Below are 27,943 nucleotides of genomic sequence, written 5' to 3'. Positions count from 1 at the left end.
CATTGGTATACTGTACCAGTAGGATCATTTTAATCATGATATGTATTTCACTGTTGTTATTGTATCAAGTAACATATTATTTAAGTTAGCATAATTCTCCAGTGTAAATATTGAATTTTGTGTGCTTTAAGGTATTGGAATGCTTGAGTAATATACCATTAAACTTGATTGTCTTGTTCTATGTTTATGATCCACCCTGTCTAATACTCTCCTATTTGTAATGTTACTACCTTATGCTAAAACAGGCGTGCTCTTTGACATATATGAAGGTCAGATCACAGCAATTTTGGGTCACAGTGGAGCTGGCAAATCTTCACTCCTAAACATCCTTAATGGATTGTCTGTTCCAACAGAAGGTGAGCACAAAGATATCTCTCAAAACACCATGTCTGATAAGAGAACAAGGTCTTATGTTTGATTCTCTCATTTAAAATTTAAAAGCTTGAGAGCAATAATGTTAATCTAAAGTTGTTTCCCTACTAGGCATGGTGGCACACGCCTGTAATCCCAGTGACTCTAGAGGGTGAGGCAGGAGGATTCAAGTTCCAGGCCAGGCTGAGAAAATTAGTGATCCCCTAAGTCAAAAGAAAATTATAAAGGGCCAGGGATATAGCTCAGTGGTAGAACACCCTGGGTTTAATCCCCAGTACTGAAACAAATAAGCAAATAAACAAAAGTTGCTTCCCAAAACTATATGATTTTGAATATATTTCTTATTTCCCCAAATTTCATGAATATCTTTTCCATTTCATTGTGTGACATTTCATGGGAAATATGTACAACTATAAGCATATATTTATCTTATAAATGATTAGTAATTATTAATAAGTCATTATTTTAGATATTTGTGAATATAACAATATTTTCTTGAATAACATCTCTACAAATTAATAAAATATATTATCTTGCCAACATAAAATTATTTTTAACTTCTTTTCTTAGGATCAGTTACCATCTATAATAAAAACCTCTCTGAAATGCAAGACTTGGAGGAAATCAGAAAAATAACTGGTGTTTGTCCTCAAAATAATGTTCAAATCGACATGCTCACTGTGAAGGAAAACCTCAGCCTGTTTGCTAAGATAAAAGGGATTCGACCACAGGAAGTGGAACAAGAGGTAGACAGGCATGCTTGGATTAATTAAGCTGCTGATCATTGACCAAGTTAAATCATGACCACAGAATTCTTATCAGTAATTTCTCAGTCCTGTTGTGAATAAAATTTAGGCAAAGAGGTCTGCCGCAGTCTGGCTGGACACAATTCAGGAGCCACTTGTCAAAAGAAACGAACTTTATTTTTAGAACCACACAGGCCAAACAAAACAGCTTCTCAGGAAAAACCCTCAGAGCCCAACTGCCACCACCGGTTTCCCACAAGCCTCTCTCTAAACCACAAGCCTCTCCACCTCCCACAATCCTCCTGCTCTTGAGGCCGATTGGCTGGGTCACATGGGAGGAGCCAAAAAAGTCCCCCAATGAGCAGCTCCATGGTCTGAAAGGGCAGGGAAACAGCCCAATGAGCATCACCGCAGAGGAGCCAATCAGCTAGATGTTGCTGGGGCCCCTGTGAGCCAATCATCAGCTGGCAGTCTGAAAGTTTGCTGGGTCCCCTTTGGCTGTGGCTCTCAACCTCTCCCCTTCTCTGTTTAAACAACAAGCATGTGGCTTAGGGACCGTGCCTGCCTTAGGTTGTCCAATATTACATATGGTCCTTACCCATTATTGGATGAGCTGACCTCAAAGCGTCAGCCTCCTGTCTTAGGTTGGTACCATTGCAATTGGATCTTACCCGTCACTGACTACCGGTCCAGCATACAGCCACACCTGTGGAGAGGTCTTTGTACCAGAGGGGGGGTGAGGTTCTTTGCCTCACCTCTGTTGGCCCCCAAATTTTAGCTGAACGATAATGACAAGCAGAAGGGAGGAAGATACACCAAGCCAATTGACGGCTCCTTTTAGAAAATTGTACCACCGATGACATCATCAGCAAAAATACCCTAACACTACCACAAGTCGCTGCACCAACAGATAGTTCAGAATGCATACAGGTGAGTTCACACTGCATACAAGTGATACATAGTCCAGGCAAGTTCTGCAAGCAGTGGCTCACAGCGGCCCCAGCAACATCTAGCTGATAGGCTCCTCTGCGGTGATGCTCATTGGGCTGTTTCCCCACCCTTTCAGACTGCCAGCTGATGGAGGTCCTCTAAAAAATATCTACCACTTTGATGGGGAGATACTATTTCACAGTATGAATTATTTTATATTCTAAGTTTTATGTATTTTCTTGTATAGGTACAACAAATTTTATTGGAATTGGACATGCAAAATATTCAGGATAATCTTGCTATACATTTAAGTGACGGACAGAAAAGAATGCTGACCTTTGGGATTGCCATTTTAGGAGATCCTCAAGTGAGTAAGATTATGTACAGTGGAGAAAGCAGATAGAATGTCATAAAGAGTCAGCTTTTTTATCACTAAATGTGGTAGAGCGCTCCTTGTACTTTATCAAAAGAGAATCTGCTAAGTATAATGAATAAATACATTGGTGACAAATGATTGACTATTTTTTGGTATTTATAATTTTCCATGCTATCATGTGGAAATAGTTAATGTGGAATAGAGAGATGTTTTTGTATCTCTTTGTTCTGTGTAGGTTTTGCTTTTAGATGAACCAACTGTTGGATTAGATCCCTTTTCAAGGCACCAAGTGTGGACTTTCCTGAAGGAACGTAGAGCGAATCATGTGATCCTCTTCAGTACCCAGTCCATGGAGGAGGCTGACATTCTAGCTGGTAATTATTAGTTTTATTGCAGTATCACAATGAAAAGTTGGGGAAATTTAGGAGAAATGTTTGTTCTCAGGGTAAAAACCCTGTTCTCATTAGTGCCACGTGCCCACTTTCCAAAGTCTGAGGGTTTTAATTTTTTTTCAAATTTCCTAATAGTTCATTCAAACATCCAAATCTTCTTTCATATATATTTGGTTAAAAAATAGCCACTTGTCCTTTAGCATCCAGAGTTAAAGGATATACCCATGTAATTTGTGGCATTTTACCCTAGAAAATATTGGCAGGTGCTGAAATAGATTGATGTTAATGAGTTCAAATGCATTGTGTTTCAATAGTAAAATACTCAGTGCATACCTTTATTTTTATAATTATCCTCTTACTTTATTTTTTATTAAATTATTTATTTATTTTAATTTGTCATATGTGATGGTAGAATGCAATTTATTTCATATTACACATAGAGAGCACAATTTTTCAAGTACACAAAGTATTTTCACACCACTCCTGTCTTCATACATGTATTTATGGTAATGATGTCTAACTCATGTTTTTATTGGTTGTTCAAAACATTACAAAGCTCATGATATATCATCTTTCATACATTTGACTCAATTGGGTTATGAACTCCCATTTTTACCCCAAATACAAATTGCAGAATCACATCGGTTACACACTCACATTTTTACATAATGGCATATTAGTGACTGTTGTATTCTGCTACCTTTCCTATCCCCTACTATCCCCTCTCCCCTCCCCACCCATCATCCCTGTCTACCTCATCTGCTGTTGTTCAATTCTCTCCCTTGTTTCCCTCCCCTTTCCCCTCACATCCTCTTCTATGTAATTTTGTGTAACATTGAGGGTCTCCTTCCATTTCCATATGCTTTCCCTTCTCTCTCCCTTTCTCTCCCCCCACTCATCTTTGTTTAATGTTAATCTTTTCCTCATTCTCTTCCTCCCTGTTCTGTTCTTAGTTGCTCTCTTTATATCAAAGAAGACATTTGGCATTTGTTTTTTAAGGATTGGCTAGCTTCGCTTAGCATAATCTGCTCTAATGCCATCCATTTCCCTGCAAATTCTATGATTTTGTCATTTTTTATTGCTGCGTAATACTCCATTGTATATAGATGCCATGTTTTTTGTTTTTTTTTTTATCCATTCATCTATTGAAGGGCATCTAGGTTGGTTCCACAGTCTAGCTATTGTGAATTGTGCCGCTATGATCATTGATGTGGCAGTATCCTTATAGTACTCTCTTTTAAGATCCTCAGGGAATAGTCTGAGGAGGGCGATAGCTGGGTCAAATGGTGGGTCCATTCCCAGCTTTCCCAGGTATCTCCATACTGCTTTCCAAATAGGCCTTACCAATTTGCAGTCCCACCAGCAGTGTACAAGTGTACCCTTTTCCCCACATCCTCGCCAACACTTATTGTTGTTTGACTTCATAATGGCTGCCAATCTTACTGGAGTGAGATGATATCTTAGGGTGGTTTTGATTTGCATTTCTCTGACTGCTAGAGATGGTGAGCATTTTTTCATGTACTTGTTGATTGATTGTATGTCCTTCTCTGTGAAGTGTCTGTTCAGGTCCTTGGCCCATTTGTTGATTGGGTTATTTGTTATCTTATTGTTTATTTTTTTGAGTTCTTTGTATATTCTGGATATTAGGGCTCTATCTGAAGTGTGAGGGGTAAAAATTTGTTCCCAGAATATAGGCTCTCTATTCACCTCTCTTATTGTTTCTCTTGCTGAGAAAAAACTTTTTAGTTTAAGTAAGTCCAATTTATTTATTCTTGTTATTAACTCTTGGGCTATGGGTGTCCTATTAAGGAATTTGGAGCCCAACCCCACAGTATGTAGATCGTAGCCAACTTTTTCTTCTATCAGACTCAGTGTCTCTGATTTGATATCTAGCTCCTTGATTCATTTTGAGTTAACTTTTGTGCATGGCAAGATAAAGGGATTCAGTTTCATTTTGTTGCATATGGATTTCCAATTTTCCCAGCACCATTTGTTGAAGATGCTATCCTTCCTCCATTGCATGCTCTTAGCCCCTTTATCAAATATAAGAAAGTTGTAATTTTGTGGATTGGTTTCTGTGTCCTCCATTCTGTACCATTGGTCCACCTGCCTGTTTTGGTACCAGTACCACTCTGTTTTTGTTACTATTGCTTTGTAGTACAGTTTGAACTCTGGTATCGCTATACCTCCAGATTCACACTTCCTGCTTAGAATTGCTTTTGCTATTCTGGGTCTTTTGTTTTTCCATATGAATTTCATGATTGCTTTATCTATTTCTACAAGAAATGCCGTTGGGATTTTAATTGGTATCACATTAAACCTGTAGAGAGAACTTTGGGTAGTATCGCCATTTTAATGATGTTAGTTCTGCCTATCCATGAACAGGGTACATTTTTCCATCTTCTAAGATCTTCTTCTATCTCTCTCTTTATGGTTCTGTAGTTTTCATGTCTAACTCATTCTTTAAGTCCCATACAACACTTCTCCTTTGGAATTCTGAGCTAAATTTCTCATCTATATTTTCTAGAGAGTAAAGAAATGACTCCTAATATCCTTTCTTGCTTGCATTTTTTACTCAGATAGAAAAGTGATCATGTCCAATGGGGAACTGAAGTGTGCAGGATCTTCTGTCTTTTTAAAGAGAAAATGGGGTCTTGGATATCACTTAAGGTAAAGACTTTGGGAAAAGCCTGAATATGTATGTTTTCAGTACTGGTTTATAACAAAGTTGGACAGCCACAAGTGTGAACTGCTCTCATGCTTCATTACAGTTATACCTGATTGGTAAGTGTTTTCTAATGATGTTCCTATTTTTCGGCCTCCTTGTGTCTTTTCTAATATTAGTTCTGGGCACAATGTCAACATTAAAAGCCAAAGCTGCCTTGTCTCATCAGGACTGCTTCATGTACCATAGGTAGCTGTTCTGTGCAGCCTAAATCTCTACCTTCCTCCCACTCCCCATTTTTCTAAGCGGATTTATACATTCTGATCATACATTTTCACCCCTTCATAGGGCTCAATGGCAAATATTTTTGAAAGCCATTTTCAACAGGGAGTAAATATGGTGTGAAAGAGTGGTGAGACCAGTGTCTAACCAGTGTCTAACTTTTAACTGTATGTCTAGGTTAAAAGAATTGTAAAAGCCCAAATCTATGGCCAAACAAAACATAGATGTGGGCCAAGTTTCTCTATGAGCCAATAATTTCTTTTTTTAAATTGCATTTATTTTTTAAATACATGACAGTGGGATGCATTACAATTCTTATTACACATATAGAGCACAATTTTTCATATCTCTGGTTGTATACAAAGTACATTCACACCAATTCATGTCTTCATATATGTAATTTTGATAATGATGTTCATCACATTCCATCATCATTGCTAAACCCCTGTCCCCTCCTTTCCCCTCCCATCCCTCTGCCCTATCTAGAATTTTTCTATTCCTCCCATGTTCCCCTTCTCTACCTCACTATGAGTCAGTCACCTTATATCAGAGAAAACATTAGACATTTGTTTTTTGGGGATGGGCTAACTTCACTTAGCATTATCTTTTCTTACTCCATCCATTGACCTGCAAATGCCATGGTTTTATTCTCTTTTATTGCTGAGTAATATTCCATTGTGTTATATGCCACATTTTTTTTAATCCATCCATCTACTGAAGGGCATCTAGGTTGGTTCCACAATTTAGCTATTGTGAATTGTGTTGCTATAAACATTGATGTGGCTGTGTCCCTCTCGTTTGCTGTTTTTGTGTCCTTTGGATATAGGTGGAGGGTGGGATATCTGCATCACATGGTGGTTCCATTCTAAGTTTCTTAAGAAATCTTCATACTACTTTCCAGATAGGTTGTACCAATTTACAGTCCCACCAGCAATGTATGAGTTTGCTTTTTCCCCACATCCTCGTCAACACTTATTGTTGTTTGTCTTCATGAACTTCATAAAGTTCCCCAAAGGATACACTTCTGTCTAATGTTTTTATCTCCCTTTGTTTATCTTTATACTTGGTATATAGTTTTAATAACAATAAGTTATGTATGTGTTTGTTTGTAATTATTCTGAGGTTATATACCTTTTATATATAGAATATATGTTTTCAAACCGATGGATTATTGTTTTTTCCTCATTTTGTTTATTTCATAAAGCCAAGTAAAGTAGTGCTCTCAATATTGAATTTAAAAAACCTCATCTATGTTAAAAATATAGAAAATACTAATGCTTTTTCTTTTCTTTTGAATGCTAGTTTGTATAAGAATGAGATAAGTGATCCAGGACAAATCACATCTTTCATTAATCATCATATCCCTGATGCTAAATTAAAACTAGAAAATAAAGAAAAACTTGTATATACTTTGCCTTTGGAAAGCACAAGTAAATTTCCAGGTAACTTAAATATCATTACAATGGAATGAACTTGGGGATCAAATGTTTACATTATTATAACAATCTTCATTATTTATGCACTTGAATTTTGCTTGGGCTGGATTATTTGAGAATAATAATTTGAGATAAGAATTTGAGTTTAATAAATTTTTTGGTAGTCTTTCCCTGAAAGGACCAGCAAAAAGTGGAGACATGAGAGAGGGAAGGAAGGAAGCCAGGGAATTTTGCATTATCAAGCAATTTAGCCATTGTAGGCGATTCAAGTGCAATATCATAGAGGAAGGGGTAGGGAGAAAAGATTTAAGTCATGTCACCATAAAGGTAAGGAAGTTAGGGTAATTACGTACTGCTCTCTATCTATCATTGGTTAAGGGTTAAATCCAGGTACATTAACTGTCTGGTCCTCTGGCTTGCTTTGAACATGACCTTAACATAATTCTAAGGCTAGAAAAGAATCTCAAGACAGGTAAGTGTGTTTAATAAGCTGATTCACTGAGACTAGGAGAGTGCAGAACAGGTGAAGGTGAGGTATCAATGTCTCTGCTACAGGTTTCTTTTTGTGTTTTAATTTTAATAAGCTCCTTTGGAGCTTATTAAACATGTATTTATTTTGCAAGGAAATAAACATAGCTTATTTATTTTACAGAAGTGTTCAACAAGCCAGACATGGTGGCACATGCCTGTAATCCCAGGCAGAGACAGGAACCTGAGAAAGGAGGATGGCTAGTTCAAGGCCAGCCTATGACAATTTAGTGAGATCTTGTCTCAAAATAAAATTAGAAAGTCTGTAATGAGACTCAGTGGTAGAGTGCCCCTGGGTTCAATCCCCAGTAGCAAAGAGAAAAAAAGGAAATGTTCACCATGGGTTACCACCTGCTGGGTGGAAATACCAACCTAGGTTCTGACTGACAAATAATCCTAACTTCTTACAATGGGTACTATGTGTTAGGCACTGTCCTAACAAGTTCATATGTATCAACTCATTAAGTACTGACAGCGATTCTTGGAGGTGGGTGATATAATCTTCTCCATTTTATAAATGAAGGAATATATTTTAGTCTCTTGTGATTTAATAGGCATCTTCCTTTTGGTTTAAATATTTAATTTATCAAATATTTAACCATAGGTCTCATTTAAATAAGCCATTTTCAATGATTTAGTTCATTAGGCAAATGCTTAGGAATTCAGATTTTAGCTCCACTTCCAAATATGGCAGGTCTCTCTAACCTCGAAGTAGCATGGAAGATGGTATTCTAAACTATGTTGTAGTGTTCTTAGACTAAGCCCCCCTAAGATGTACCTGGCCTAACTTCATTTTGGGGCAGAGAAAAAGTATACGGAGGCATTTGCTGGTTCCGCTACTGGAATATGCCATGTAGCTAGAGTTTCTGTTTTTGATGTCCCAGCACACAGCAACCTTGTTATACACACGCCAGGCCTCTGGTACTCTAATGCCATACCTATGTCCATTAGAGGATATGTGACTCCAGGTCCCCTGAAAGCCACAGGTAGACCATAGGAAATCACAGTGCTTGGTAGAGCCTTGTCCATCTATTTCCTTTCAGTAAGGATGGTGGCCCATTACCCTCCCATTCAGAAGTTAGAATGAGGGAGCCTTCTCTATGAAATTCACAGTTTCATCCAAGTACCCCTAGGAAAGAGATACATAGTAAACAAATGCTTATTGTAAATTCATTATCTGAAAGAAACTACTTCAGGCACTAAAAATACAGATTACATGAATCCCTACCCTCATGGAGCTTACATTCAACTGGGGGGTGAATGTGGGAAAATAAATAGTATAATAGTTGTATGATAAAATAATAAAGCTACATGAGTTAGAGTGGTGGCTGTTGTATAATTGGAGTTTATGTAGAGTAGTCACAGAAAGGCCACAAGAAGGAAATGGTCAGTTGTTCTTCAAGTAAAGGGTAAGTGTATGTCTAGAGGGCAGTGATGAGGGAGGAAAGTGGTGAGTAGGGGTGGGTAAGGTGGTGAGGTTAGATGGACAGTGGCTCTCCATCTCCATGAGCCAGAGAGGCTTTTGTGTTGACGTTGATTGATTAATGAGGGGTTGATATGATATGACTTTTATTTTCATTCTCTGGATAAAGAAGATCTCTGGATGTAGAGGAACAAAGAGTATACACTAGAAAACTGGCCTCAGGGCCACTTCGGAGGTAGAAATAAAAGATGATATTGTATAGGCTAGAAGATAAGGATGGGAATGTCTTTGAAAGGTATTTGTTGGTAAAGCTGGAAAGCCTGACTGATGTGTCTTGCACACATGAATGTGAAGAAAAGTGTGAAAAACTAAGCGGGACTTCTAGAATTTTGGCTTGAATCACTGGGTAGAAAATGGTGGCATTTATTGAAAGTCATGGTTGGAACAGTTTGACCAAAGGGGCAGGGAAATCAATGTTCTGTTTTAGGAATGGTAACCCGCAGATATCTTTTGACTTCCCAGTGGTCAAGTATATAGTTGCCACAAGGACATTAGAAATAAAAGACAAAGTGAGACTTGAAAATTTGTGAGTCTTCAGCATATAATGAATTGGGGACCAGATATGCGTGTATATAAAGAAAAAGTGGTCTAGGACTGAAACCTTGGAAGAGAGCAGAGTTTGAGAAGCTAGGAGGGATGTCAATTGAGAGTTCTGAAAGAAGCTAAAGGAAAAATAGTATAATGTGTTCATAATCTAGAGGGAAAATGTTTCCAGATGTGGGACTGGTGAACTGTTTTGAATGCCACAGGGTTAAAGAAAAGGGAATGATTGAGTTAAAAGGAAACAAGAAAAATAGACTTGTTCACTAAGTTTGAAAATGCAAAGATTTTCGTGACCGGAAAAGAAGAAAATTTTCTGTAGAAGTATATGAATAGCATTGGGATTTGAGGGGGTTAAGTATAGCTAGGAGTGACAAATAAAGGCAGAGAAATCTGTGGAGGAAGTAATGTTGTTTTGTTGCTATTGTGTGTATTTGTTCAATGGATTCTATATAATTTTGGGTTGTTGTTTGGATGACCCAGAATATATTGAATAAATTAAGGATGGAGGAGAGAAAAAGAAAAGATCACTTTGGGAAGTCTTTGAAATGCTGAGACTGGAAGAAATTTGGGACTTAGGTGAAACAGTGATATCTTTCGAAGGAACAGCTGCAAGTCTTTCACTCATACAGAAGGAAGACCCAGGATTTAGAAGGAGGTATATGTGAATTTATAGTGTGAGGTGAGGAAATAATGGTCTTCCTAATTGCTCATATTGTTTTCAAGAAGTCTTCAGGATATTTGTAAACTATGGGTTGAAGATAGAGAGAGGCCGTTTGAAGAACAAGTCTTACAGACTCAGACATTACGAGCCTTTCAATGGAATTTTGCTTTTGATGATGAAATAACCTAAAGGCATACATTTTATGAACAGTATTAATCATATTTCAGATAAGAGGTAATTTACTAGGTTTAGCTACTGATGTTTTCAAGAATGTATATTTTCTTGTCTGTTGCTTTAGACCTTTTCAGTGATATTGATAAGTGTTCTGGCCAGGGTATGATGAGTTATGACATCTCCATGTCAACTCTGAATGAGGTCTTCATGAACCTGGAACGAAAACCAATGATGAGACAAGGTCAGATCATTTGCATATTTCACAGAAATCAATTTCCAAATGATCATGTGTCAATTTAATGTTTATACCATCTTTTGCATAATTCATACTAAGGAATAGGAGTTTATCCACATTTGGCTCTGCTGTTGAGATGGGATGCTTGTTAACCCACATCATCAGTAGGACTCAATACAGAGCCCTTCTTGGCTTTTACCAAATCCCTTTTAGAAACCACCAACTTCCTGTTTGGGTAGTTTTCCCCCTCCCTATGTGCTCACTACTGCTTCAATGCTTTGAGGTTGTGAAAGATCTTAATTAGAGGAGTGAGGTCAAAAAAGATATTTCTGATAAAAAATGTTCTCAGTTTGTTAATTCAAATTTAATCTCAGTAAATTCTTAATAGGAAGAATTCTCAGTTTCAACTCCTGAATATTTAATTGACAATAAGAGCTTTCATTCTGGGTGCTCCTCCTATGCCAGATAGCTCAATAAAAGTGTAAATATACATTCATATATACTTACAGTATTACTTCCCACCAAGTGTCATTGACACCATCTTACAGATGGGAAAATAGAACTAAGAACAGTTAAATGACCTTCTCCATTTCATGCCACTTGTAAATCATGGGTAAGGGGTTTATATAAAGGTTCGGTTGTTTCAGAGCTGATGCATTTCCCCCTGAAATCCTAGATTATTGATAATTTTCTAGTAAATATTGAGGCTTTAGTGATCGCTCTTACTATCAAAAAGCTTTTTTTTAAAGTTCTCAAATATTGTTACCTTTGGATTGAATTTTCAAAAAACTATACATAGCAAAATCACCCCTTTCCTGAATTCTTCTTTTCGTATGTAGTTACTATGTTTTCCTACTGAGGTTATAGAATTTGGATAATTATTGTATGTTTCTCATATTGTTTGCATTGTACCCACAAACTTTCCAAAATATTTTTATTTAAAAGTTTTAATATGCATGACCATTGGTAATTATACCTGCAGAAAGAAAATATTGAAGAGTGGGGATACATAAACTTAATATATAATAAGTTTATGTTTAAACTTGTATAAATATTGTATTGAATAATTCTTATGAATAAGGCTATAACAATAAAACCAAATGTAAAATAATATTAAAAATTTTTAAGAAGAAAATTACTATGATGCCCTAGGATGGCATTAATAATAATGATGATGATGATGATGTGTGTGTGTGTGTGTGTGTGTGCGTGCACGCACATGTGCCTATAGATTTTGAACGAACAGACAAGATAAGAGACTCAGAAAGCCCAAGTGAAATGGATCCAGCTTGCTTTTCTCTCCCTGAAATACACAAGACTGTGAGCGACATGGGCCTCTGGAGAATGCAAGTCTGTGCGATAGCACGGCTCCGTTTTTTAAAGCTGAAACGTGGAAGAAAAACACTTTTGACCCTGTGAGTATCAGAGTGTTGTGATTTTGTTAAACGAGGAGTTTCAAAAAAGGCTCAAACCAGAGGAGAATTTAAAACTAGAACACAATGCCCAGCATTTCTGCTGGAGAAAAGGTAAATGTCGAATTGGATTTTACTGACCGTGGGAATACCTGTAGATTAGCTCTTGATTAGGATCATACATACAAGTGCATTTAGTTTTCATAGTTGGATGACCTATGTTCATGTAGCATTTATTTTTTTAGTCCTGGGTATCATGATGAGACATAGCTCAGAATGTTTGTACCTGGAGGAATTGTCTTTGGAGATATGGCACACAACAAGTGGTTGTGGAATGTTTTACTGAGGAAATAAAATTACTGTATATTCATATGGTGATTTTCTTTATTGTTTAGGCTATTGGTTTTTGGAATTGCACTGTTTCCTTTGATTATGGAAAAGATAGCTTATTCTATGATAGATCAAAATGCAGACTGGGAGTTTAAAACGGAATTATATTTCCTCTCTTCTGGACAACTTCCTCAGGAACCTCGTACCAGCCTCTTGATCATCAATAACACAGGTGAACAAGAAAACAAAATTTACATCCAGAAAGAAGTTATTTCTGTTGTCAAATAACACATGTGTTAGAGGAAACAAATCCTAGGAGAAGAAATATGCATTTATAGGAAATAGTTTATGAAGAACAGTGCATATTTGCTCTGATTTTAGAGGTCACAGAATGATGGGGACAAGTGTGAATGCACCTGGGTCACTATTTAATCTGATAGAGTAACTTATTTACATGATAACCTGAAGCTATGAATTGGAGAGAAATAAACTTTTATCTTGGTGGAACCACTTCATTTTCAGACCTGTTACAGCACCTAACCTATACCATATGTATGATACATGCTGATTGACATGCAAATATGGCTGTCTTTACCCCACACTCTACTACTAATTTAAATAGGATTCAGGAAGACCACTTATTTTATAATGGCAAAGACTGGGTAATTGCTTATTTTCTGTTTAATTAACTTGAAGGGGAAGTTTATATGTTTCTACTTAAGATGTTAAAAATAAACACAGGTCAGAGTTCTCTCTTGATGAGTTCCTTGCCCAGTCCAGGGCTATAGATATTTCCTCTTTAAAAAAAACAAGGTTTTTTCAATCCTGTTTCTCATTCTTGTTTTCCACTTGGGTTTTGAAAAGTAAGTTTCCTTGTTGCCTTAGAATAGAATTTTTCTAATTGTACATTAATTTCTAAGATCTACAGTTTTTTTTTTCACCCATGAGCATAGTGTTGTCTCATGATGTTTTTCCTCTCCAGTCTTGCTAAAGATATTTATTTTTTTCTTATCTATACTCAGTTGTTAGGTATTTAGAGCCTTAAGTTTGGGACTTCTGTGCCATTGTGTTCCTCTTTCCTTAAAATCTGGTGATTATTGGTAGCATGTTCATGTTTTCCTGTGTTCCCCGTCCCCGTTTGGTTAGATCCTGCTGTGAAGATGGAGAGGCATGTGTGGCTGTCCCAGGATACAAGGAAAGCTTGTTTTCCATGGATATGTCCTTCCTATGTGGGGAATTTTGAATTTTCCTGAAGTTTGACCCTATTTGTCCATTCCCAGAGCCTCCTCCATGCATCCCAGTATGGACTCCGATTTCAAGCTAAAATATGGCAAACAAGCTTCTTTTCCTTTTTTTCCACTCCATCTTTCCCTGATTGTGGGTTGGAATTACTTCAAGTCTTGCCTGACTCTGTAAGAAATACTGTCTCTTAGAAGGTAAAAATAGCACTCTTCCCTGAGACAGATGCAATATTGCCTGCTCTGTGAGTCATGAGGAGGGGCCTGACTGGTCACCTTGCTCCAGGTGTGGCAAACTGGTTAAGGACCCTGACTGTGGCTTCCATGCCCACACTGTCCCCTTCTACTCATTTCCTCTGAGCTTTGATATCCTGGAAGCTGATTTTACCTTGGCAGCTATTGACTTCTTTGTGCTCCAGGCTGTGCGTTTCCTCAGCTCTTTTTTTCTCTTTCAAAGAATACCATTTGCTGCATTCTTTAGGAGCACATTAAAATTTTTGGTCTAATAGTGGCCCTCTTCTTATTTTCCATTTAATTAGAAAAAAGTACATATCCATGCCATATACAGGAGTGCAATATATATGCAAATATATTAAATAAAATAAGAATATTTCTGTATTATACATGTACATTTATATGTTTACTTTCTATTACTTCAAAGAATACAGGTGAGAGGAGAGTATTATCATCAGGCTGGACAATCTAACGTACTCCTATAATAACTGTATCTCCACAAATCACCAGTTCAAATGTATTTTTTAAAACAAAAGTCATGAAATAGAACTACTTTATTTTAATGATCACACATCAATTTGCATTAAAGGGAATTAAAAAGCTAATTCATCATAGCATAATATTTGTTAAATAGAAGATGGTAGAGTGAATGATTTCTTTTTCATGGCACAGTATTATTGTGATATCTATAGAGACAGCGTGCTATAAAATATCAACTTTATGTATGGGGTTCACTAGGAAAACATTTGTAATCTATTTACTCACCTTTATATGGCCTTTTGTTATTGATTTCGTACTAGAATCAAATATTGAAGATTTTATACAGTCTTTAAAGCATCAAAATATACTTTTGGAAGTAGATGACTTTGAAAACAGAAATGGCACTGAAGGCCTCTCATACAATGGCGCTATCATAGTTTCTGGTAAACAAAAGGTACGTTTGTCTCTTGAGTTTTGCTTTTATGACTGCACACAAATGCACAGAAAGTGCTATATTTTAACTCTTAAAAACTGCAGAAAATCAACCCAGCTAGTATATAGTAGCTTGACTCAGAAAAACATTTTTAGTCCATATTGAATAAACTGTGATGTTTAAATGGGTGTTTTTGAAACATTTTTCTCCTCTTGAAGTAATTTTTACATTTGAAAGAAACTAAATTCGTCATATTATTCAAACTCAATGAAATATTACATCTTAAAATTATCTATAATTATGAATTTAGGGAATCCATTTAATAGCTAACTATCTGTATGATATGTTGGTAAAACATACTATACTAATAATATACTGTACTGTACTAAAAATATTATAATATCCACACAGATTCTTGGAGAGAAAAGTATTCCTCATATGCTATGTTAGTGTATTTCAATTTAGGTAAAAGTGAATGAGCCATAGAAATCAAGAAACCAGATGAAAATCCAACCTAATCATAAGTAAAACTTCTTAGTCTCACTTTACTAACAGTGCAGTTTTCTCTTTATTTATTGCCACAAGGTAAATAAAAAACAAAAACTTTTGAAACTGTATCATTGAACTCTAGACTCCCTAAGCTAAATTATGAATTATGAATTATGAAAAATATAGTCACTCTCTTCCAACTTTGGGAAACTGCTTTGGCCGCTCCTTTGTCCTAAATATTTACTACAGGAACTATTGTTAATGTTTAAACAACATTGAACCTCTTGATGAATGCATGAACATTTTCATCAACATGAAGTACATTAACCTAGTCTTAGAGAGGGTGGAAATGCTTTGCTGACAGTGTAAACATAAATAATTAATAAACTCCATTTTTATCACCTGCTATGATAAAATTCCTTTTCTTGCTCATAAACTGCCAGTGATTCCTTGTCCAGGCAACTTTTAAACTCCACTGAGATCTCCTCATCCAGACAATGGAGACAAAATCATAGCTATTTAGCAAAACCAATAAAAATTTGTATGAAGTGGATTCTCACTCTGCACTATCCACTGTGCTAGGGCCTTTTATATATAATCTCATTAAATCATGTAATGACCCATTTAGTATCCTCTCTCACAGATGAGGAAACTTATGCTCATGAAAGTTCGTTAACTTGAAGATGGACACATAGCTGGAATGTGACACTCCAGCTTCTTACATATAAAATCTGTGCCTTTGTTCTTCAAGGACTTAGAATTAACTTTATTGATGTTGTTTTTGTTTATTTTAAGGATTATAGATTTTCAGTTGTGTGTAATACCAAGAGGTTGCACTGCTTTCCTATCCTCATGAATATTATCAGCAATGGGCTACTTCAGATGTTTAATCATTCACAGCATATTCGGATTGAGAGAAGTCCATTTTCATGGGTAAATATTGAATTTAGTGATCCTGAAATTAAGAATTTGATAAGTAACCTATGTTTTTCTTCTTTAAGGTTTAAATATTTATATTTAATTATTCACCCTAAAAATTACTATTGTGTCCTAACATTTTAAACATGTTTTATCAAACAAAATATTTTTTATTGCTAAGTTATCATCAGAGAAATCATTGGTGAATACTTTTGTATATTTTTTCATATTCTCCTGGGGGATGCTGTGGAAGTTGTAGAGACATTCCAGGAAGTAAATTAAAGAGGAGACAGAGACAGAAAATACTGAATTAGAAATCAGGAGCTTTTGTCATGCTGCTTTCATTTTGTAAATTTAATATAATTCACTAATGGAAACTCCCTTGACTAAGTGAGTAGATTGACTAACATGAAGGAGAATTTGCCAGTCCTGGGATGTAATGTTTTCTGATGCTCCTTCATGTAACCATACTTCCTCCGTGTTGCAAAGATGTCTAATACCGATGAGTTGAGCTTCTGGGATTTTGGCTACAGCCTGTCTTCAGACAATAGAGAAAACAATGGTTGGAGATAGAAAAGCAGAGGGCCTTCCACATTGGGCTCCAGTAATATCACCTCCTTCCTTTTTCCCTGAAGCCCAGAAGTGACAGTGGCTTCCCATTTCATCATTCTTCTTGGATGATGATCCCCCATATAACCAATGCATGATTATTAGAAAATAATAAGTATTTAAGATCTTATAGTTTTCTGGTTGATACCAAAGGGATCTCTTGAAACTGTTTCCAAATGTTTCACACCAAAAGTTTGAAAGAAAAGTCAGCAGCATTAAAAATGGACCAGTTAAAAAGGAAATTCCACTTTATGACAAAGGTGTTGAGCTCCATTTTGGCTCCATTGCATGGTTGTTACACTCAAGTGCAGATTTTCTGTAGGTAATGGGGAGAATGAGAATGGAATAGACTTGAGAGGTGAGTGATGTATGTCTACATCCATGAGTTGAATGTGATCAGGGGGAATACCGGATGGTTTAGCACAGAAGTGTCTGAAGGGAACTCTTCTGAAAGTGGAACCAGTGGGTGGCAGAAAGGGACAGTTACCCTCTCTTGGTTATTCAGTTTTCTCATGTCTTTGCCTGTTTGCTCAGTATCAAAATGGACCTAAATTCCATGGCTACTCTCTTAATCACACCCCATCCCCCAGTTGCATACTCCTTCATTCCTATGATGACAGTAATGCATTTTCCTACCTGGAGAAAAATTGGAATTTATAGACACAGATTCCAAAATCTTAAAATTTAAGAATTGGAGAATTATTGTGAGACAGACTTGTATTGCTCCCCTCTAATTTTATCCATGAGATAGTCCTGTATGCTGCTTGGGCACAGGGCCCAGTCTCAGACAGACACTGATTAGGGGGTAGTGATTTAAATTTTATCTCTTCAAAGATGCATTCATTGGCACCAACTTTCCTTTTCAGCTCTGTGCTAGAGAATGTATCCTCCCTGTTGCTAAGGACTTCACATACCCATCTGTGGTTTGCTGAGAAAGACATGTTGCCTAGGCCTGAGTTTTCTGTTAATGAAGAGTCACAATTCACAAATTATTGTTTTTCATCATGGTAAAAACACATAATATAAAACTGACTATAATAATCATTTAAAGCATACAAATCACTAGCATTAAATACATTCACATTGTTGTGAAATAAAGTTCTAGAACTTTTATGTCTGGTGAAAGTAAAACTCTCTATCCATCAAACAGTTCCTATTCCTATCTCCTCTCCTGCTCCTGGGGAGGAACCATCACTCTACTTTCTATTTCTATGAATCTGACTACTTTAAATACCTTAATATTTGTCTCTTCTTGACTGATTTATTTCACTTAGCATAATGTCCTCCATGTTCATCCATGTTGCAGCATGTTACAGATATTCTTCCTTTTTAGAGCTGAATAATGTTTTACTGTATGTATATATACCATGTTTTATTTATCCATATATCCACTGGTAGACATTTGGGTTGGTTCCATCTCTTGACTATTGGAAGTAATGGTGCTATCAACGTACTGTGAATGTACCTTTTAAAAACCCTGCTTTGTGTTCTTTTGGATGTATACCCAAAAGTGAGACCTAAATCATTTCTGACTTGTGTTTTTCTTGGAGTTGAAGCCCCATGTCAAGTAACAAGAAATCACTTTCCCTTCTTGGATGACTGTTAACTAGAACTATATTTTGACTTCTCAATATTTCAAAAAGCATATTCTTTGATTATTAGTGTATGTTTCATGAAAAAATTTACTATTACGTTTTTGCTTCCAGAACCATCTGTACATCTGGACTGGGTTGCCGGAAAGTTCTCCATTCATGATTTTTGTTGTGTGCTGCCTTTCTCCTTACATTGCCATGAGCAGTGTGAGTGATCACAAAGTAAGAGAAAGCAGGGAAGTTCAGGGATTTAAGTAATTGTGTTTTAATATTGTGTGTTCAAAATGTTTTCCTGTGAGAAAAACACTTAACTCTACTTTGGGTAACATTGTTAATCATTATTTATAGCAAGTCAGAAAACTTACTTTTAAAAATGCAAAACACTTTTTACTTCAACTTTTTGGCATAAGTACAATGATTTTTTACACTTGATGTAAACCCTTAGAGGGCAATATTATAAAAAAATCTTTGGACTACATTATTTCCTAACTCAGGAGGAAATCATTGATGTTGAAATTGAAGACCATATTTAAGACTTGTGTTCCCTCTGCATTCTGTAAATGCAATTTTATATTGTATTTGTGTTTAATTATTCTCATTAACCAAACAAAACCTGAAAATAAGATTTAGATAAGTCTGCTTTCATCATCTTGAACCAGTAACTCTATGGAAATATATATATGCATATATATATATATATATATAAATTTTTTTTCAAATCACAAGACATGTCTTTGGAAGGAGCTTAATGCTTTGAGAAAATATCTGAATAACGAATAGAAAAGTGATGTTAATCAAGTCTACCTAATAAAACAAAGTACATTTTTTTAAAAAGTCGCCTTTATGTAACTGTAGACCTCAGTTTCCTGAACAATATGTAAACTATAAACACACAGTATGCAAACAGTAAACACACACACCCACATATGTACACATATATACAGTATGCAAACAGTAAACATACACATATTTATACATACATATAGTATAATAACTTTATATATATATATATTACATGTTATTTTTTAAATATTAGGTTAGATTATATATCTTAAAAATACTTTCAATATTTTTTTTTGTATTTGGATTTTATTTGAACCTATATATATCCTGTGTTCTCTCATCAGAAGAAAGCTAGTTCTCAGCTATGGATTTCAGGCCTCTACCCCTCTGCTTACTGGTGTGGGCAGGCAGTGGTGGATATTAACGTCTTCAATTTAATTCTCCTTTTAATGTATTTAATCATCTACATAACAAACATGATGGAAATTTATATTTCAAGTCAAGGTTTATTTGCTATGGTAAGTAGCATATTAAATAGATCAAATTTTATAAGGTAATTAATAATTTTTTTAAAAATTAATATTTTCTATAATAATGCTAATTCCATCTTTATTTTACCATAAACCAAACCAAAAAAAATGCTTGTAAAGTTTATGTTCAACAACATATTTTTAATATATTTGTAATGTGATTTTTTTCTTCAGATAATATTTCATTTTTGATTTTTATATTTTTTGTATTTCTTCAGGTTGTTGTATCACTTGGTTATTCAGCTTCTCTTATCTTCCTGACATATGTGATATCATTTATTTTTCGTAATAGTAGAAAAAATAGTAGCCTCTGGTGGTTTTGCTTCTATATTGTAAGTACACATACATTATTATACATACACACTAGAGACATAGTTATTTCTAAACTGTCGATGTAATGTCACACATAGTCACGTTTGTCTTAAGCAACTTGTCTTAACAATAGAAGTTAAAATTCAAAATCCAAAATGCTCCAAACCCAAACATTTCTGGTCCCAAGAATTTCAGATAAGGGGTACTTAAACCTGTACTTTAAAACTGCACCGTCGAAAGGAGGACAAAGGTAACTCGGTATCGAGTTAGGGATGTTCCTAAATAATTTAGTTACAACCCTATCAACAGAGTTCATAAAGAACTTCATAGAAAACCTGAAATATAAAGTATACTATTGAGTGTATAGATACTTTATGTTATGGAGCTTCCTGGCAGCACTAGAACAAAAACTCATCCTTGTCTCACCTGTTTCTAAATGAAAACTTAAACATAAGTCTAAGACATTAAAACTTACAAAATCTACACCTAGAGTTTTGAACTTCAATCTTGCATTTGCTGTGTGGTTTTAAACCCTAACATCTCTTAGTGTCTGACCATCTCTAACATCTCTGAACCCTAGATTTCTCATTTATAAATAGAAGAATAACAGTTAGTACATTATAGAGTAATTGTAAGGATTAAAGTAATTCAGGCTTTCTTCATTCCTGGCATTTATGTAATATTCAGTGAACCTAGAGATTAGAATTTTTATTCAAATAGTACATTACTAGATCTATCAGAGGTTTAATTTAATGCTTAATACATATTTGTTGGCTGATAAATTGACCCTCAAAACAGAAAAATAAAAAGTTATTTTTATCCTCTTCTCCCATTTACCAGTATTCTAAAAGAAAATGAGTCTATTGCTATGAAAATGCACAATCTCAGAAAAAGCACTTACTTGGAACTGAGGTGAAATGTATTAGGCAGGACAATGGCAAAGCTTTGTGACAGTTTGGTGAGAGGCAAAATAGTAAGATGGATTTTTAAAATAACTGCCCATGTAACTTTCAATTTATACAGGATTTACATATTACTATTGTTACCTTAGCTTTAAAAAGCTCATTCCTCTTTTTATCCTGTTATCTTGGGTTGAATTGAATACTGGGTCAGGAAGTCTATTTGGTCATTTTAAACATCCCCTTAATTTTTTTTTAAGAGAGAGAGAGAGAGAGAATTTTTTAATATTTATTTTTTAGTTTTTGGCGGACACAACATCTTTGTTTTTATGTGGTGCTGAGGATCGAACCCAGGCCGCACGCATGCCAGGAGAGCGCGCTACCGCTTGAGTCACATCCTCAGCCCTCCCCTTAATCTTCAATCTCTTCATCTATTAGAAATTTTCTTGTGAGACTATAGTTGGCAAATATTTTCCCCCACTCTATTTACATCTTCTTGCTTTGTTGATTGTTCCCTTTGTGGTGCAGAAGTTTCTTCATTTTTTTTAATGTTTTTAGGGTCATATAGAAAAGACACAGGATTAATATCCAGAATATATAAGGAACTCAAAAAATTTCACAACAAAATAACAAGTAATCAAATAAAAAAAATGGGCGAATGATATGAACATATACTTCTCAAAAGCATACAAATAGACAACAAATATGCAAGAAAGAAAGAAAGAAAGAAAGAAAGAAAGAAAGAAAGAAAGAAAGAAAGAAAGAAAGAGATTCATCATCCATCAGGGGAATGCTAGTCAAAACTATTTCATAGGTGGATGAGATGGTGTATGCCTATAATTCCAGCAGCTGGAGAGGTTCAGGCAGTAGGATATCAAGTTCAAAGCCAGCCTGAGCAATTTAGCAAGGCCCTAAGCAAACTGGTGAGACTTTGTCTCAAAATAAAAAAGGGATGAGGGAGGGTTCAGTTTTAAAATGCCCTGGGTTCAATATTTGATACCAAAAAATAAAAAGCAATGAAATCTTTTTATTTGCAGCAAAATGGATAAACCTTGAGGACAGTGTGTTGAATGAATAAGCCAGACACAGAAAAACAAATGGCATATGTTCTCTCTCATATGTAGAAGCTAAAAAAATAGTTGCTTTGAATGAAAGTTAGTGATTACTGAAGGTTGGGAAGGATGAGAAATGGAGGGAAAATAAAAGAAGTTTGGGTAACAGGGACCAAAACAGAATAACTTGTGGTATTCAACAGCTCAGTAGGTTGACTAAAGTTCTCAAAAATATTATGTATTTTATGAATATCTAGAAGAGAGGAGTTCAAAGGCTCCAAACATAAGGGATTATTCCCCTGATTAGGCAGTACGTGCCATATTCATGTGCTGAAGTACCACTGGGGCTGTGGCTCAGTTGTAGAGCACATGTTTAACATGAGTGAGACTCTGGGTCCTGGGTTCAATCCCAGGACCAAAAAAAAAAAAAAAGGCAGGCAAAGAAAAACAAAGTTTATACTGAACTTAATATGTGCAATTAATACATGTTAACAAAAATAAAATTAAAAAATTTTCTGTTGGGAAGCAAAATTCATGTATGTTCTCATTAACAAAAGCTCCTTTTCCCCTTCTCTCTCTGGAAGGAGGCATAGTGATAGCATGTAATTATGTTTGCATATGGAAAAATTATGACATATGTGATAAGAATATCTACATCTTAAATTATTTCTCAAGTGAATATGGGCGGAGTGTGTCTGATGTAATACCATTGGACTTCCCTTGTAGGTCTTGAACTTCATGCCTTACATCATTTTTATCAATGACTTCAAGCTAGCTATGATAATTGTCTGCATGGTGTTACTTCCATCATCGACCTTGGAAGTATTTATTTTCTTCCTGGAAAATGTAAGAAGTCTTACTATCTGTGCCCTTAATAATGAATATGTAGCCTTATGGAAGAGCTTCTTCAAGATCTACAAGGATAGAAAGTGAATTAGTTTGAATTGGAAGTGATAGCAAATGACCATGAGGTATTTCTTTGGGATGACTAATATGTTCTAAACTTGAAGTATGATTCTCCACAGCTTTGTAAACTTAAAAAACATCCTGGAGTTGTGCACTTAAAATGGGTAAATATTATGGCATGAAAATTGATCCTCATAAAGCTATTTAAAAAAGCCTTCTATGCACTTTGCAAAAATATATGCCCCATTAAATGCTATTGAAATCTAACATCAGATTTAAAAGAGCTCTCTGGGTCAATGGGTATTCATTATCCACTCTGAGGATAAATTCATGCATCCTACCATCTAGGTATTCAAAAACAGGTATCAAACACTATTCTGCTAAGCATTAGGACACCTGATGAATAAGATCCCATAGTCCTTCCTTTCACAGAGTTTAGAGGAGACAAAGATCAACTTCCAGAAAGTGAACACAACAAACCTAAAGGTTACAAAGGAGAAGGGCAGAGAGCCAGGGGAGAACATGCGAAGTTCAGCCAATGTGCTCTGGAAATTCAGAATTCTTCCGGAGACTTGATGTTCCCAAACATTCCTAAAGGATAATTAAGAGTTAATGTGTCAGGGAGTGAGGCAGGGAGTAAGCATGTTCCACAGAGGAAAGCAAAGGCATCAGAATAAAAATACTTCTCCATCAACTGAGGGATGTCTGGAGTTCTTGACTATATACTCAGCCCTTTGCTTAAAGCATTTTGCTTTTAAAATACAAGTAGAAACCAGCAATGGGAAATCCATGAATCTAGATCTATCACATATTAGGAGGAATGAGTTACTCTCTGAATGAATTGACTGATGAAGAAAGAATAACATGATAGTGCTATTTATTATGATGGGAAATGGTCACCATGTGGGGAGAAGTAACCCTGTGAACAGGCTTCCAAGGGACACTTACGACAGGTATCTCAACTCCCAGAAATTTTCACAATGCCTACACCTGTCTTTGCCTTGCTTTCAATGGGCTTTTGGCAAATGTTTTGGTTTTAAACCAAGAGATTTTTTTTTTAATTGGAAGAGTGGAGATTACCTGCTCATTGAGAAACAGCAAGACTTGAGTAGGAGATTCCCCTGTTTCTGTACAGGGAATTTATCACCAATGTACATAGAGGAATTGAGATAAATGAGAAGATAGTCAATCTGTGAAATTTCATATTATTTAAGTGAAAATTGTAAAGATGATGAAGTTTCATTTATCCCCCATCCCTTTTTTTGCCTTTTCAGAGAGCAGAGGAGTACTCTGAAGAATTTCAAGACTTCATATTTCACCTGAGTGCTGTTGATCTTCTAGTGTGCCTAATAGTAAGAGGACCTTATTACCTCACCACATATTCTTTTGAATGGCTGTCATTTACTATAACTATTTAATCTTGTCTGGGATATGCCAGATCTGAAAGTATTTTAAATATAGTCTTAGATAAATCAATTCCATTTGGATATGATCTTAAACCTTAGAATAACTTCTTATATGCATGACTAGAATGAATAAGACAAAAATTCAACATAAAATTAATTTTTGCTTCTACTGTTTACTGCCCCCATAAAATTTGAGAAAGATTGTAAAAAATACAGAAACAATATAAATTTAATCTTTTGAATTACAGATGAAAGGGGAAAAGTTGAATAGACTGAAGGGAAAAAATTATTACATTGGCAAATTTAGGTTGAGAAAAACTACTATCTTTAAATACTCTGTGTCAGTACTTTTCTAGGTGTAAACAAAAACATAGACATCCCTGTTCTCAGAGACCCTATATTTGGGTGAAGTAGATAGGTGGTAATCTAATTAAATTATACATACTGTGTTATATAGGTGGTAATCTAATTAAATTATACATACTGTGTTAGATAGGTGGCCAGGTGCCGAAGTCTGGCTGGGCACAATTCAGGAGCCACTTGTCAAAAGAAACTAACTTTATTTTTAGTACTACAAACGCCAAGCAAAACAGCTCCAAAGGAAAAAACCCTCAGAGCCCAACTGGCCAGGTGCCGAAGTCTGGCTGGGCACAATTCAGGAGCCACTTGTCAAAAGAAACTAACTTTATTTTTAGTACTACAAACGCCAAGCAAAACAGCTCCAAAGGAAAAAACCCTCAGAGCCCAACTGCCACCACCGGCTTCCACAAGCCTCTCACCCACACCAACCTCCACCTCCAACAATCCTCCTGCTCTTGAGGCCGATTGGCTAGGTCGCGTGGGCGGAGCCAAAGAAGTCCCCCAATGAGCAGTTCCATAGTCTGAAGGGCAGGGAAACAGCCCAATGAACATCACCGCAGAGGAGCCAATCAGCTAGATGTTGCTGGGGCCGCTGTGAGCCAATCATCAGCTGGCAGTCTGAAGGGCAGGGAAACAGCCCATTGAACATGACCGCAGAGGAGTCAATCAGCTAGATGTTGCTGGGGCCACTGTGAGCCAATCATCAGCTGGCAGTCTGAAGGGCAGGGAAACAGCCCAATGAACATGACCGCAGAGGAGCCAATCAGCTAGATGTTGCTGGGGCCACTGTGAGCCAATCATCAGCCGGCAGCTGGAAGTTTGCTGGCAGCTGGAAGTTTGTTGGGGCCCCTTTGGCTGTGGCTCTCAACATCTCCCCCTCTCTGTTTAAACAACAAGCATGTGGCTTAGGGACCGTGCCTGCCTTAGGTTGTCCAATACTACATATGGTCCTTACCCGTCTTCGGATGAGCTGACCTCAGGGCGTCAGCCTCCTGTCTTAGGTTGGTACCATTGTAATTGGATCTTACCCATCATTGACTACCGGTCCAGTATACAGCCACACCTGTGGAGAGGTACCAGCGGGGGGGGGGGGGTGAGGTTCTTTGCCTCACCTCTGTTGGCCCCCAAATTTTAGCTGAACAATCATGACAAGCAGAAGGGAGGAAGATATATCAAGCCAATTGACGGCTTCTTTTTGGAAAATTGTACCACTGATGACATCATCAGCAAAAATATCCCAACACTACCACAAGTCGATGCACCAACAGATAGTTAGTTCACAATGCATACAAGTGAGTTCACAATGCATACAAGTGACACATAGTTTAGGCAAGTTCTGTAAGCGGTTCAGTGATGGCTATTGCAGAAACTGTAGATTAGTTTTATCTTTGTCTTCACCGGCACAGGGATGAAGATAGGAATTCTGGCAATAATGGCTAAAGAAAAAATTGTGTAACATTCCAGAAGGTACTAAAAGAAAACAATTTTCTTAACAATTTACATTATCTTCACCGGCACTGGGATGAAGATAGGAATTCTGGCAATAATGGTTAATATTAATAATTGTGTAACATTCCAGAAGGCACTAAAAGAAAACAACAGCCAGGAAAGGCTTGGAGAAGAACATTCCAGGAGATGGCAGGAGTGACCTTTGTTTGTCCCAGGGTCATCTGGGAGACCAGTGTGGTTTAGGCAGAGCAAGCGAGGGGCAGAGTCATAGGAGAGATAGTCACAGAGGCAGTGGAGCAAGTGTAGAGTTGGGAGAAGGGGCCACACAGAGCAGTCTGGGCCACTCTAAGGACACCAACACTACTTTGAGTGATGGAGGAGTCTGAAGGGTCATAGGCAATGTGGTACAATCAGACTTACCTATTGAAGAATAGCTCTGGTGACTGGTGAGAAGGGATGTGTAGGTGAAGTGGAGCTGAGAGAGACCAGGTGGGAACATGTTGTAATTATCCAGATGACAAATAATAATGACCCAGGTAGGAATAACACAGTAGGGGTGAGAAGTAGTTGACTTATGAATAATTTTGAAGATGAAGCAGGCAGAGTTTACTGACAGACTGAATGTGGGTTGTGAGCAGAACAAAGGAGGCAGGTTCAGCTAAGACAGATTGTGACTGAATAACTAGGTTTGCCCAGTGACTTATAAGAATTCACAACAATGTTACCTGACAAACATCACCAATTTCACATGAATGTTTAAGTTACATTTCTGAACTGATGTTAAATAAAACTCTTTTCTTGTCTCTTAGCCTTATGTCCAGGCTTTGCTATTGGTGTTTATTCTAAGATGCATGGAACTAAAATGTGGACAGAAAGTAATACGAAAAGATCCTGTTTTCAGGTTGGGAAATTTTTAATTTCATATTTTATATCATACTTTAGTGTTCCTAGATGGTGGCTATACTATCATCTTGTGATTATGGATTTATGTGTACAATCTAAGCAGTGTGATGTTTGGCATTATGATCAATGGATTTCTGATTTACTGCCAGGAATTCAGAGTCCTGGGAGAACTTGGCCTCTAAGCTGTTGAGGGAAACTTTAGTTACTCAAAAATATGTTGAGCATCCAAACACACCATTAGCCCATCCAAGAATGTGCACCCTTGAACAGACTAGGTAGGATGAATTGATTTAGCAAAGTAGTTCATAGTATTTCACAAGTGGAGGGACTCTGGAAAGACTGAACAGTGAAAGATGTTGAGACAATGGGCCTGATGAAGATGGGCTCAGAGCAAGCAGAGACATGAGAATGAGTTGCATTGTCAAGAGGAAGGGGCAGTATTTGCTGATGAGTTTGAAAGGTCAAATCCACTTACTGGAAGAGAGGGATTCTGGCTAGTGGGACTGGAGTTCTCAGCAAAGCAGAAGAAACACTGGCAGTTATAATCACAACCAGTCTATTGAAAGAAAGGACACTTGGAAAATTACAGAGACACTGACTTTTTTTTCTTTTGGTACCAGGGATTCAATTCAGGGGTGCTTAACCACTGAGTCACATCTCCAGTCATTTTTATATTTTATTTAGAGACAGGGTCTTTCTGAGTTGCTTAAGTCCTTGTTGAGTTGCTGAGGTTGGCTTTGAATTCTCAATCCTCCTGCCTCAGCCTCCTGAACTGCTGGAATTAC

At 36.5% G+C, this 27,943-nt stretch overlaps 1 protein-coding gene across 1 annotated transcript in view; it reads left to right on the top strand.

Annotated features, from left to right (window-relative positions):
• Positions 1-27,943, top strand: part of LOC113191574 (ATP-binding cassette sub-family A member 6-like) — a 62,098-nt gene that overhangs the window by 17,961 nt on the left and 16,194 nt on the right. Inside the window, 17 exon segments of the mRNA XM_077800525.1 lie at positions 246-356; positions 943-1,118; positions 2,296-2,415; positions 2,660-2,798; positions 5,396-5,486; positions 7,066-7,205; positions 10,713-10,829; positions 12,055-12,238; positions 12,631-12,797; positions 14,838-14,971; positions 16,235-16,372; positions 18,673-18,780; positions 19,686-19,859; positions 20,090-20,203; positions 22,861-22,980; positions 24,315-24,392; positions 27,065-27,156. Coding sequence (XP_077656651.1) covers positions 246-356; positions 943-1,118; positions 2,296-2,415; positions 2,660-2,798; positions 5,396-5,486; positions 7,066-7,205; positions 10,713-10,829; positions 12,055-12,238; positions 12,631-12,797; positions 14,838-14,971; positions 16,235-16,372; positions 18,673-18,780; positions 19,686-19,859; positions 20,090-20,203; positions 22,861-22,980; positions 24,315-24,392; positions 27,065-27,156 — 2,203 coding nt within the window.

Source organism: Urocitellus parryii, chromosome 7, assembly GCF_045843805.1.
Source record: "Urocitellus parryii isolate mUroPar1 chromosome 7, mUroPar1.hap1, whole genome shotgun sequence".
In the NCBI taxonomy this organism is placed as follows: Eukaryota; Metazoa; Chordata; class Mammalia; order Rodentia; family Sciuridae; genus Urocitellus; species Urocitellus parryii.
Note: the sequence above shows the minus strand (reverse complement) of the source record. Positions and strands in the feature narration are given on the sequence as shown.